Source organism: Oncorhynchus mykiss, chromosome 27, assembly GCF_057628025.1.
Source record: "Oncorhynchus mykiss isolate SJ-2025 chromosome 27, ASM5762802v1, whole genome shotgun sequence".
NCBI classification, from domain to species: domain Eukaryota; kingdom Metazoa; phylum Chordata; class Actinopteri; order Salmoniformes; family Salmonidae; genus Oncorhynchus; species Oncorhynchus mykiss.
The window spans coordinates 50,088,907-50,102,500 of NC_143048.1; the positions used below are offsets into that span (position 1 = coordinate 50,088,907).

Consider the following 13,594-nt stretch of genomic DNA (forward strand, 5'->3'; position numbering starts at 1 on the left):
TGTATAACCTAGGTGGTGTCCCAAATGGCACCCTATTCCCTATATAGTACACTCATTTTGACCAGTGGCCACAGAGCTCTGGTCAAAACTAGTGCACTATGTAGGGATTAAGTGCCATTTGGAATGTTGCCCTAGCCTAACTTAGCCTAACAACCTAACCTAACTTAACCTAGCCTAACTTAACCTAATTTAACCTAATTTAACCTAATCTAATTTAACCGAACTTAACCTAATTTAACCTAACCTAATTTAACCTAACCTAATTTAACCTAACCTAATTTAACCTAACCTAATTTAACCTAACCTAATTTAACCTTCCAAATCAGTAGTTCTTCCCCAAACTTCCGATACATCATTTTTGGTTTTCCCAGGCTCATCATTAAAAACAACATCTTAAAACTATAAAACTGTAAAAGACATCAGAATAAATGAATAAGAAAAGGCCAGGAAGCAGGAAGCAGGAAGCAGGAGTATATGATGTTCACACATTTTCCAAAGACACTTTTAATGAGATGGCGGGAAGCAGGAGTCGTTCCAGACAGCTAAGAAGGTTGAGATGCTGCTTCTCACTGTGTTGTGGACTAGACAGTCTCTCCAGAGTTGTGTTGTGGACTAGACAGTCACTCCAGAGTTGTGTTGTGGACTAGACAGTCTCTCCAGAGTTGTGTTGTGGAATAGACAGTCCCTCCAGAGTTGTGTTGTGGACTAGACAGTCTCTCCAGAGTTGTGTTGTGAACTAGACAGTCACTCCAGAGTTGTGTTGTGGACTAGACAGTCTCTCCAGAGTTGTGTTGTGGAATAGACAGTCCCTCCAGAGTTGTGTTGTGGACTAGACAGTCTCTCCAGAGTTGTGTTGTGGACTAGACAGTCACTCCAGAGTTGTGTTGTGGACTAGACAGTCTCTCCAGAGTTGTGTTGTGGACTAGACAGTCTCTCCAGAGTTGTGTTGTGGAATAGACAGTCTCTCCAGAGTTGTGTTGTGGACTAGACAGTCTCTCCAGAGTTGTGTTGTGGACTAGACAGTCTCTCCAGAGTTGAGTTGTGGACTAGACAGTCGCTCCAGAGTTGAGTTGTGGACTAGACAGTCTCTCCAGAGTTGTGTTGTGGACTAGACAGTCACTCCAGAGTTGTGAACTAGACAGTCTCTCCAGAGTTGTGTTGTGGACTAGACAGTCTCTCCAGAGTTGTGTTGTGGACTAGACAGTCACTCCAGAGTTGTGTTGTGGACTAGACAGTCTCTCCAGAGTTGTGTTGTGAACTAGACAGTCTCTCCAGAGTTGAGTTGTGGACTAGACAGTCTCTCCAGAGTTGTGTTGTGGACTAGACAGTCTCTCCAGAGTTGTGTTGTGGACTAGACAGTCTCTCCAGAGTTGTGTTGTGGACTAGACAGTCTCTCCAGAGTTGAGTTGTGGACTAGACAGTCGCTCCAGAGTTGAGTTGTGGACTAGACAGTCTCTCCAGAGTTGTGTTGTGGACTAGACAGTCACTCCAGAGTTGTGAACTAGACAGTCTCTCCAGAGTTGTGTTGTGGACTAGACAGTCTCTCCAGAGTTGTGTTGTGGACTAGACAGTCACTCCAGAGTTGTGTTGTGGACTAGACAGTCTCTCCAGAGTTGTGTTGTGAACTAGACAGTCTCTCCAGAGTTGAGTTGTGGACTAGACAGTCTCTCCAGAGTTGTGTTGTGGACTAGACAGTCTCTCCAGAGTTGTGTTGTGGACTAGACAGTCTCTCCAGAGTTGTGTTGTGAACTAGACAGTCACTCCAGAGTTGTATTGTGGACTAGACAGTCTCTCCAGAGTTGTGTTGTGAACTAGACAGTCACTCCAGAGTTGTGTTGTGGACTAGACAGTCTCTCCAGAGTTGTGTTGTGAATTAGACAGTCTCTCCAGAGTTGTGTTGTGGACTAGACAGTCTCTCCAGAGTTGTGTTGTGAACTAGACAGTCTCTCCAGAGTTGTGTTGTGAACTAGACAGTCTCTCCAGAGTTGTGTTGTGGACTAGACAGTCTCTCCAGAGTTGAGTTGTGGACTAGACAGTCGCTCCAGAGTTGAGTTGTGGACTAGACAGTCTCTCCAGAGTTGTGAACTAGACAGTCACTCCAGAGTTGTGTTGTGGACTAGACAGTCACTCCAGAGTTGTGAACTAGACAGTCACTCCAGAGTTGTGGACTAGACAGTCACTCCAGAGTTGTGAACTAGACAGTCACTCCAGAGTTGTGTTGTGGACTAGACAGTCTCTCCAGAGTTGTGTTGTGAACTAGACAGTCACTCCAGAGTTGTGTTGTGAACTAGACAGCCACAGAGTTGTGGCTGAGTTGTGTCACAGCTGGGTGTGGATGTCTTACTGTCCGTCCGTCTCTGTATTTCTGTCTCTGTCCGTTCGTCAGTCTGTATGTATGCAGAGTACTCTCCGTCCATCAGCCAGATCTCTGGAAGCTGTCCAGCTCAGATACAGTATGGGGGTAGTGGGGGTTAGGGGAGAAGGAGAGGACTGTCCAGCTCAGATACAGTATGGGGGTAGTGGGGGTTAAGAGAGAAGGAGAGGACTGTCCAGCTCAGATACAGTATGGGGGTAGTGGGGGTTAGGGGAGAAGGAGAGGACTGTCCAGCTCAGATACAGTATGGGGGTAGTGGGGGTTAGGGGAGAAGGAGAGGACTGTCCAGCTCAGATACAGTATGGGGGTATTGGGGGTTAGGGGAGAAGGAGAGGACTGTCCAGCTCAGATACAGTATGGGGGTAGAAGGGGGTTAGGGGTGAAGGAGAGGACTGTCCAGCTCAGATACAGTATGGGGGTAGTGGGGGTTAGGGGAGAAGGAGAGGACTGTCCAGCTCAGATACAGTATGGGGGTTAGGGGAGAAGGAGAGGACTGTCCAGCTCAGATACAGTATGGGGGTTAGGGGAGAAGGAGAGGACTGCCCAGCTCAGATACAGTATGGGGGTTAGGAGAGAAGGAGAGGACTGTCCAGCTCAGATACAGTATGGGGGTAGTGGGGGTTAGGGGAGAAGGAGGGGACTGTCCAGCTCAGATACATTATGGGGGTAGAAGGGGGTTAGGGGAGAAGGAGAGGACTGTCCAGCTCAGATACATTATGGGGGTAGTGGGGGTTAAGAGAGAAGGAGAGGACTGTCCAGCTCAGATACATTATTGGGGTAGTGGGGGTTAGGGGAGAAGGAGAGGACTGTCCAGCTCAGATACAGTATGGGGGTAGTGGGGGTTAGGGGAGAAGGAGAGGACTGTCATTCTCAGATACAGTATGAGGGCAGTGGGGGTTAGGGGAGAAGGAGGGGACTGTCCAGCCCAGATACAGTATGGGGGTAGTTTGGGTTAGGGGAGAAGGAGAGGACTGTCCAGCTCAGATACAGTATGGGGGTAGTGGGGGTTAGGGGAGAAGGAGAGGACTGTCCAGCTCAGATACAGTATAGGGGTAGTGGGGGTTAGGGGTGAAGGAGAGGACTGTCCAGCTCAGATACAGTATGGGGGTAGTGGGGGTTAGCGGAGAAGGAGAGGACTGTCCAGCTCAGATACAGTATGGGGGTAGTGAGGGTTAGGGGAGAAGGAGAGGACTGTCCAGCTCAGATACAGTATGGGGGTAGTGGGGGTTAGGGGAGAAGGAGAGGACTGTCAGCTCAGATACAGTATGGGGGTTAGGGGAGAAGGAGAGGACTGTCCAGCTCAGATACAGTATGGGGGTAGTGAGGGTTAGGGGAGAAGGAGAGGACTGTCCAGCTCAGATACAGTATGGGGGTAGTGGGGGTTAGGGGAGAAGGAGAGGACTGTCAGCTCAGATACAGTATGGGGGTATTGGGGGTTAGGGGAGAAGGAGAGCACTGTCCAGCTCAGATACAGTATGGGGGTAGTGAGGGTTAGGGGAGAAGGAGAGGACTGTCCAGCTCAGATACAGTATGGGGGTAGTGGGGGTTAGGGGAGAAGGAGAGGACTGTCCAGCTCAGATACAGTATGGGGGTATTGGGGGTTAGGGGAGAATGAGAGCACTGTCCAGCTCAGATACAGTATGGGGGTATTGGGGGTTAGGGGAGAAGGAGAGGACCAAGCCCCTTGCCTAGTGCCAGCCGGCCGGCCAGCAGGTAAAGACACCTTGATGTGATGGTTGGGTAGACAAATGAGCAGCTCTCCTGCACCGGTTAAAGAGACCTAGATGAAGGACAAGGCAAGCAGTGTGAAGAGATTTGGGGACCCTTGAATAAATGGTCTGTTCATGGGCCAGCCTTGAAGACACAGACAACTAAAATAAAGACATAGAAACAAGAGAATAGCACTGCCGAAAAAAAGATGTCAGTATCATTGTATATGCTGACCGACGACAGATATCATACGTTGGTTGAAATGTCTTTGTTGTATCAATTCATGTAGTTTGACTAGGTAGCAGTTCAGAGCGTAGACTTAGTGAGGAGAGGATGGAATGTCTCTCTTTCTGGAACCCATCATCCCTTCCCTGTCTCCTCTCCTCTCCTCTCCTCTCCTCTCATCTCATCCCTCTCCTCCCCTCTCATCTCATCCCTCTCCTCTCCTCTCCTCTCCTCTCCTCTCCTCTCCTCTACTCTCTTCTCCTCTCCTCTCCTCTCATCCCCTCTCATCTCATCCCTCTCCTCTCCTCTCCTCTCCTCTCATCCCCTCTCATCTCATCCCTCTCCTCTCCTCTCCTCTCCTCTCATCTCCTCTCCTCTCTCCTATATACCAGTAGGTCAGAATATGCAGTTCCACTGTTCAAGTCCGATGGGGGGTCACAACACCCACCTCAGATGGGACTCAGAGGTTTGGGAACCCCCACTGTATACCGTATAAGGGTCCAGCGTGTTCTATAAATGTGTTATAACCATGTTATAACCATGTTATAACCATGTTATAACCATGTGAGGAAGCTCTCCTTGTCGATCTTTGTGGCGGCCAGGACTGACTCCATATCGTTCAGGATGTCGGAGCTAAGGGCTTCCTGGAGGCTAGGCATAAGCTCCTCCCCCTCCATGGCCATGTTGTCACTCTCCAGCGTGCCCAGGTCCACGTCCGTCCCCGGGATGGTGTCCAGGTAGTCAGGGAAACGGCTGGGCTGCGTCCCCATGGAGACCGGCAGGGCGTCCCCTAATGATGCCAAACAACGACATGGATGTGTTATGACGTGGTTAGAATGTATTACGTTATCAGCTTGTAGGTCCTATAATAATGAATTTATGCCCCAATAACTTCCCATATTGACCTCGACTAAATAGGTCTTTGTAACTCAACCTCGCTTGACAAAATAGAACTGTTGTCTAGACTTGGCGGAGATTGAGTCATCAGACTTTCCCCCTAAAGCGTCCTGGTCAGTAGTGGACTTGGTAGAACAAGGTGCTGTTTAGTCTCACCAGTGTCCATCTCGTCCACACTGTTGAGGAAGTCGTCGGGGGTACGGGGGACACTGTAGCTGCTCATACTCAGACCGCTGTCTGTGCTCTCATCCCTGGAGTGGTAGGTCCCACTGTGGACACAAGAGACAGGACACGGTCAAACTGTATGGCTCCACAATGTTATCTGGAGACATGGATGAAACCTATTTCTCTATTCAATCCATTTCAATCTGTATGAAGTGTTACAGTGTGATTGAAATTTAAAGGTAATGTTCACCCAAAATAGCGAAGACCGCATTCACGGTAAACACTGAGTATGTCAGTTCAGTCAGAAGGTACCTTTAAACACGGAGTATGTTGGCTCAGACCTAAACCTTCTCCTGTTCACTCAGACTTAAACCTTCTCCTGTTCACTCAGACTTAAACCTTCTCCTGTTCACTCAGACCTAAACCTTCTCCTGTTCACTCAGACTTAAACCTTCTCCTGTTCACTCAGACTTAAACCTTCTCCTGTTCACTCAGACCTAAACCTTCTCCTGTTCACTCAGACTTAAACCTTCTCCTGTTCACTCAGACTTAAACCTTCGCCTGTTCACTCAGACTTAAAACTTCTCCTGTTCACTCAGACTTAAACCTTCGCCTGTTCACTCAGATCTAAACCTTCTCCTGTTCACTCAGACTTAAACCTTCTCCTGTTCACTCAGACTTAAACCTTCTCCTGTTCACTCAGACCTAAACCTTCTCCTGTTCACTCAGACCGTAACCTTCTCCTGTCCATTCAGACCTAAACCTTCTCCTGTTAATTCAGACCTAAACCTTCTCCTGTCCACTCAGACTTAAACCTTCTCCTGTCCATTCAGACCTAAACCTTCTCCTGTCCACTCAGACCTAAACCTTCTCCTGTTCACTCAGACTTAAACCTTCTCCTGTCCATTCAGACCTAAACCTTCTCCTGTCCACTCAGACCTAAACCTTCTCCTGTCCATTCAGACCTAAACCTTCTCCTGTCCACTCAGACCTAAACCTTCTCCTGTCCACTCAGACCTAAACCTTCTCCTGTCCATTCAGACCTAAACCTCCTGTCCACTCAGACCTAAACCACTTTCCAAGAACAATCCCTACTATTCTCTACTGCCATGAGAGAGAGGAAGAGGGAGAGAAAGAGAGAGAGAGAAAGAGAGAGAGAGAAAGAGAGAGAGAGAGAGAGAGAGAGGAAGAGAGAGATAGAGAGGAAGAGAGAAAGAGAGAGGAAGAGAGGAGAAAGAGAGGAAGAGAGAGAGAGGAAGAGAGAGAGAGAGAGAGAGAGGAAGAGAGGAGAGAGAGAGAGAGGAAGAGAGAGAGGAAGAGAGAGAGGAAGAAAGGGAGAGAGAGGAAGAGAGAGAGAGAAAGAGAGCGAGAGAGAGAGAAGAGAGAGAGAGAGAGAGAGAGAAAGAGAGAGAGAGAGGAAGAGAGGAGAGAGAGAGGAGAGAGAGAGAGAGAGAGAGAGAGAGAGAGAGAGAGAGAGAGAGGAAGAGAGGGAGAGAGAGGAAGAGAGAGAGAGAAAGAGAGAGAGAGAGAAAGAGAGAGAGAGAGAGAGAGAAAGAGAGAGAGAGAGAGAGAGAGAGAGAGAGAGAGAGAGAGGAAGAGAGAGAGGAAGAAAGGGAGAGAAAGGAAGAGAGAGAGAGAAAGAGAGAGAGAGAGAGAGAGAGAGAGAGAGAGAGAGAGGAAGAGAGAGAGAGGAAGAGAGGAGAGAGAGAGAGAGTGACAGAGAGAGAAAGAGAGAGAGAGAGAGAGAGAGAGAGAGAGAGGAAGAGAGAGAGACGAAGAGAGGAGAGAGAGAGAGAGTGACAGAGATAACCAGCGAGGAAAAGACAGAGAGAAGGGGGAACATAGACAGAGAAAAGAAAGAGAAGGAGAGGGAGAGCTCTGACACTAATTAGCAGAGAAAAAGGCAGAGTAGCAGAGTAGAGACACGCCAGCATGAATGAGACTACTGTGAGAGAGGGGGAGGGGAGGCTGGGGAAAGAGAGGGGAGGGTAGTAGAGGGAGAAGAGGAGGTTAGTAGAGGGAGAAGAGGAGGGTCGTAGAGGGAGAAGAGGAGGGTAGTAGAGGGAGAAGAGGAGGGTAGTAGAGGGAGATGAGGAGGGTCGTAGAGGGAGAAGAGGAGGGTAGTAGTGGGAGAAGAGGAGGGTCGTAGAGGGAGAAGAGGAGGGTAGTAGAGGAAGAAGAGGGGAAAGAGAAGGGAGGGTAGTAGAGGGAGAAGAGGAGGTCAGTAGAGGGAGAAGAGGAGGGTAGTAGATGGAGAGTAGTAGATGGAGAAGAGGAGGGTAGTAGAGGGAGAAGAGTAGGGTAGTAGAGGGAGAAGAGGAGGGTCGTAGAGGGAGAAGAGGAGGGTAGTAGAGGAAGAAGAGGGGAAAGAGAGGGGAGGGTAGTAGAGGGAGAAGAGGAGGTCAGTAGATGGAGAAGAGGAGGGTAGTAGATGGAGAAGAGGAGGGTAGTAGAGGGAGAAGAGGAGGGTCGTAGAGGGAGAAGAGGAGGGTAGTAGAGGAAGGATAGGGGAAAGAGAGGGGAGGTTAGTAGAGGGAGAAGAGGAGGTTAGTAGAGAGAGAAGAGGAGGGTCGTAGAGGGAGAAGAGGAGAGTCGTAGAGGGAGAAAAGGAGGGTCGTAGAGGGAGAAGAGGAGGATAGTAGATGGAGAAGAGGAGAATAGTAGAGGGAGAAGAGGAGGGTAGTAGAGGGACACGAGGAGGGTAGTAGAGGGAGAAGAGGAGGGTAGTAGAGGGAGAAGAGGAGGGTAGTAGAGGGAGAAGAGGAGGGTCGTAGAGGGAGAAGAGGAGGGTAGTAGATGGAGAGTAGTAGATGGAGAAGAGGAGGGTAGTAGAGGGAGAAGAGGAGGGTAGTAGAGGGAGAAGAGGAGGGTCGTAGAGGGAGAAGAGGAGGGTAGTAGAGGGAGAAGAGGAGGGTCGTAGAGGTAGAAGAGGAGGATAGTAGATGGAGAAGAGGAGAATAGTAGAGGGAGAAGAGGAGGGTAGTAGAGGGAGAAGAGGAGGGTAGTAGAGGGACACGAGGAGGGTAGTAGAGGGAGAAGAGGAGGGTCGTAGAGGGAGAAGAGGAGGGTAGTAGATGGAGAGTAGTAGATGGAGAAGAGGAGGGTAGTAGAGGGAGAAGAGGAGGGTAGTAGAGGGAGAAGAGGAGGGTAGTAGAGGGAGAAGAGGAGGGTCGTAGAGGTAGAAGAGGAGGGTCGTAGAGGTAGAAGAGGAGGGTCGTAGAGGTAGAAGAGGAGGGTCGTAGAGGTAGAAGAGGAGGATAGTAGAGGGAGAAGAGGAGGGTCGTAGAGGTAGAAGAGGAGGGTCGTAGAGGTAGAAGAGGAGGGTCTTAGAGGTAGAAGAGGAGGGTCGTAGAGGTAGAAGAGGAGGATAGTAGAGGGAGTAGAGGTAGAAGAGGAGGGTCGTAGAGGTAGAAGAGGAGGGTCGTAGAGGTAGAAGAGGAGGATAGTAGAGGGAGTAGAGGAGGGTCGTAAAGGTAGAAGAGGAGGGTCGTAGAGGTAGAAGAGGAGAGTCGTAGAGGGAGAAGAGGGGGGTAGTAGAGGGAGAAGAGGAGGATAGTAGAGGGAGAAGAGGAGGGTCGTAGAGGTAGAAGAGGAGGGTCGTAGAGGTAGAAAAGGAGGGTCGTAGAGGTAGAAGAGGAGGGTCGTAGAGGTAAAAGAGGAAGGTCGTAGAGGTAGAAGAGGAGGGTCGTAGAGGGAGAAGAGGGGGGTAGTAGAGGGAGTAGAGGAGGGTCGTAGAGGGAGAAGAGGAGGATAGTAGATGGAGAAGAGGAGAATAGTAGAGGGAGTAGAGGAGGGTAGTAGAGGGAGAAGAGGAGGGTAGTAGAGGGACACGAGGAGGGTAGTAGAGGGAGAAGAGGAGGGTAGTAGAGGGAGAAGAGGAGGGTCATAGAGGGAGAAGAGGGGGGTAGTAGAGGGAGTAGAGGAGGGTCGTAGAGGTAGAAGAGGAGTGTCGTAGAGGTAGAAGAGGAGGGTCGTAGAGGTAAAAGAGGAGGGTCGTAGAGGTAGAAGAGGAGGGTCGTAGAGGGAGAAGAGGGGGGTAGTAGAGGGAGTAGAGGAGGGTCGTAGAGGTAGAAGAGGAGGGTCGTAGAGGTAGAAGAGGAGGGTAGTAGAGGTAGAAGAGGAGGGTCGTAGAGGGAGTAGAGGAGGGTCGTAGATGTAGAAGAGGAGGGTCGTAGAGGTAGAAGAGGAGGATAGTAGAGGGAGTAGAGGAGGATAGTAGAGGGAGTAGAGGAGGGTCGTAGAGGTAGAAGAGGGGGGTAGTAGAGGGAGAAGAGTCTGTCCTGTCTGCTGACTGGACCACATGTTCTCAGGGGCTGTTTGCTATTCAGCCTGGCCCTCATTGGCTGTTTGCTATTCCCCCTGGCCCTCATTGGCTGGCAGTCTATTCACCCTGGCTCTCAATGGCTGGCTGTGAGGAACAGAGGCTAAAGGGCTAACCTCCATGTGTCTTGTTATAAGCCTTGGTCTTTCCATGTATATTTCCAGGTTGGACGTTAGCACGTGGGGCGCCCCGATTGTTTTCACCTCCTTAGTCAGTAAGGGAATATGGCAATCCAAAAGCAGTAGTCAAAGACTACCGGGCGGCAGGTAGCCCAGTGGTTAGAGCAGGTAGCCTAGTGGTTAGAGCAGGTATCCTAGTGGTTATAGGCAGGTAACCTAGTGTTTAGAGCAGGTAGCCTAGTGGTTATAGGCAGGTAACCTAGTGGTTAGAGCAGGTATCCTAGTGGTTAGAGCAGGTAGCCTAGTGGTTATAGGCAGGTAACCTAGTGGTTAGAGCAGGTATCCTAGTGGTTATAGGCAGGTAACCTAGTGGTTAGAGACAGGTATCCTAGTGGTTATAGGCAGGTAACCTAGTGGTTAGAGACAGGTAGCCCAGTGGTTAGAGCAGGTAGCCCAGTGGTTAGAGTAGGTAGCCTAGTGGTTATAGGCAGGTAACCTAGTGGTTAGAGCAGGTATCCTAGTGGTTATAGGCAGGTAACCTAGTGGTTAGAGACAGGTAGCCTAGTGGTTAGAGCAGGTAGCCTAGTGGTTAGAGCAGGTAGCCCAGTGGTTAGAGCAGGTATCCTAGTGGTTATAGGCAGGTAACCTAGTGGTTAGAGCAGGTATCCTAGTGGTTATAGGCAGGTAACCTAGTGGTTAGAGACAGGTATCCTAGTGGTTATAGGCAGGTAACCTAGTGGTTAGAGACAGGTAGCCCAGTGGTTAGAGCAGGTAGCCTAGTGGTTAGAGCAGGTAGCCTAGTGGTTATAGGCAGGTAACCTAGTGGTTAGAGACAGGTAGCCTAGTGGTTAGAGCAGGTAGCCCAGTGGTTAGAGCAGGTAGCCCAGTGGTTAGAGCAGGTAGCCTAGTGGTTAGAGCAGGTAGCCCAGTGGTTAGAGGCAGGTAGCCTAGTGGTTAGAGCAGGTAGCCTAGTGGTTAGAGCAGGTATCCTAGTGGTTAGAGCAGGTAGCCCAGTGGTTAGAGCAGGTAGTCTAGTGGTTAGAGGCAGGTAGTCTAGTGGTTAGAGGCAGGTAGCCTAGTGGTTAGAGCAGGTAGCCCAGTGGTTAGAGCAGGTAGCCCAGTGGTTAGAGCAGGTAGCCCGGTGGTTAGAGCAGGTAGCCCAGTGGTTAGAGTAGGTAGCCTCGTGGTTAGAGCAGGTAGCCTCGTGGTTAGAGCGTTGGACTAGTAACCGTAAGGTTGCTGGATCAAATCCCAGAGATGACAAGGTACAAATCTGTCGTTCTGCCCCTGAACAAGGCAGTTAACCCACTGTTCCCTGGTAGGCCGTCATTGAAAATAAGAATTTGTTCTTAACTGACTTGCCTGGTTAAATATATAGATATATATTTTTTAATACTGACTAACGAGGTGACAACCAGCACAGGTGTAACACATACTGACATACTGAAAAACCAAAGCCTCTACCAGTTTCCATTCCTATAGGTCAATGTACCAGTTTCCATTCCTATAGATCAATGTACCAGTTTCCATCCCTATAGGTCAATGTACCAGTTTCCATTCCTATAGGTCAATGTACCAGTTTCCATTCCTATAGGTCAATGTACCAGTTTCCATTCCTATAGGTCAATGTACCAGTTTCCATCCCTATAGGTCAATGTACCAGTTTCCATCCCTATAGGTCAATGTACCAGTTTCCATTCCTATAGATCAATGTACCAGTTTCCATCCCTATAGGTCAATGTACCAGTTTCCATTCCTATAGGTCAATGTACCAGTTTCCATTCCTATAGGTCAATGTACCAGTTTCCATTCCTATAGGTCAATGTACCAGTTTCCATTCCTATAGGTCAATGTACCAGTTTCCATTCCTATAGGTCAATGTACCAGTTTCCATCCCTATAGGTCAATGTACCAGTTTCCATTCCTATAGGTCAATGTACCAGTTTCCATTCCTATAGGTCAATGTACCAGTTTCCATTCCTATAGGTCAATGTACCAGTTTCCATTCCTATAGGTCAATGTACCAGTTTCCCATAAATGTGTTCAGTAAGTGGCTGAGTAAGTTGTACTGTTGTACTGTAAACGTGTACACTCATTGTCAATGCATCCAGCTCAGACATAATGCTAAAAGTGTTTTAACAACACGTGGCTGAATATATGAGAAACACCTTAACCATTCAGATACCGTTTAAAACCACTACAATCTGTAAATGTTTCATAAAAATAAAAATAAAAATGTATATAATTGGATTTGGCAAAATGTTCAGCTGCAGGGGAAATTCAATAATAAAATATAAAGATTAAAAATAAAGAATAAAGATTTAATATAAAGATATTTAGTAACTGCTTCTCCAATAGAAATCCCTGATTATCATTCAAAGTCATTATCATGGAATTGGGCTAATCTGATGCCATGTTTGAGCCTATGGGTTTAAAAACTCTGTGAAACTCCCTGTCCTGCAGTACCGATCATGTCCACCAGATGTCGGTATTGTGCAGGCTCACTCTCTCAGCACAGCCCCCCCCCCCCCCCCCCCTGGTCTGAATGAGTCACTTCCATGTGAACGGGGTTAAGTTCAGAGAAATGCCTCTCAGGCAGCTCACACAGGGGCTCAAACTCCCCCCACCACAGCACTAGGCACACACACAGTTCTGATAGGATACACACACACACACACTAGTCACTGTGTGTGTGTGTAAGAAAGGCAGAGACCCCAGAACCCAGAATTTTTCCTACCTGCTCAGGTCACATTAGGTTACGGTAATCACGTTCCAAACTTCAAACAGGGATGATATCATCCACAACAATTTACTAATACTTCAAACACTATGACACAAATCATGACTAATGTTCTTTTCGGAGCTGTGTTTTTCCGGGTTAAGAATATCTAGAACATTCTGAGCCGGTTTTTCCAGACACAGATGTAGCGAAGACAAAGGTGTTTCTAGTGGGTCAGGCTAAATCTGTGTCTGGGAAACCGGCCCTCAGATAAACAGACACACCTGTTGAGGAAAGATGTCCTCCTTATGATACATGATAAGACCTGTTGAGGTAAGCTGTCATAACAACTGATAAGGCGTACCTGTTGAGGAATGGGTCGGAGCTGTTGGTTGTCATGGTTCTGGCGTCCTGGCCCATCCCAGGGGACGACACAGGGTTGGGAGTCCCCCCGTCCTGCTCCATACTGACAGGTAGTTGGGTCCTCAAAGCCAGCTCCTATGAACACACAGCACACACAGCACGGGTTAGTGGAAGTCAAGGAAACAAGTAAGAAACCTTGTCCAAGCCAGGGCAGGAGCCCATTTCCTGTTTCTGTAGAGTGGACCAGAACGGCCCATAGGGCAGGAGCCCATTTCCTGTTTCTGTACAGTGGACCAGAACGGCCCGTAGGGCAGGAGTCCATCTCCTGTTTCTGTACAGTGGACCAGAACGGCCCATAGGGCAGGAGTCCATCTCCTGTTTCTGTACAGTGGACCAGAACGGCCCGTAGGGCAGGAGTCCATCTCCTGTTTCTGTAGAGTGAACCAGAACGGCCCGTAGGGCAGGAGCCCATTTCCTGTTTCTGTAGAGTGGACCAGAACGGCCCATAGGGCAGGAGTCCATCTCCTGTTTCTGTAGAGTGAACCAGAACGGCCCGTAGGGCAGGAGCCCATTTCCTGTAGTGAGACAGCTTGATGTACAGTACACCCCCTGGACAAGACACTAGTCTATCACACATAGTAGGCTGTAATAGTACATTTTGGACTGATATTATGTACAAATGTGTCAGCGTCACTTTAATG

The 13,594-nt window shown here is 48.9% G+C and overlaps 1 protein-coding gene across 1 annotated transcript in view; it reads right to left on the minus strand.

Annotated features, from left to right (window-relative positions):
• Nucleotides 1-3,376: 3,376 nt before the first annotated feature.
• yap1 (Yes1 associated transcriptional regulator) overlaps nt 3,377-13,594 on the minus strand; it is a 100,923-nt gene continuing 90,705 nt past the window's right edge. Inside the window, exons 6-8 of the mRNA XM_036965163.2 lie at nt 12,895-13,028; nt 5,363-5,475; nt 3,377-5,099 (exon numbers count right to left, since the gene is read on the minus strand). Coding sequence (XP_036821058.2) covers nt 4,864-5,099; nt 5,363-5,475; nt 12,895-13,028 — 483 coding nt within the window. The 3' untranslated portion in view covers nt 3,377-4,863. The remainder of the gene's footprint in view (nt 5,100-5,362; nt 5,476-12,894; nt 13,029-13,594) is intronic.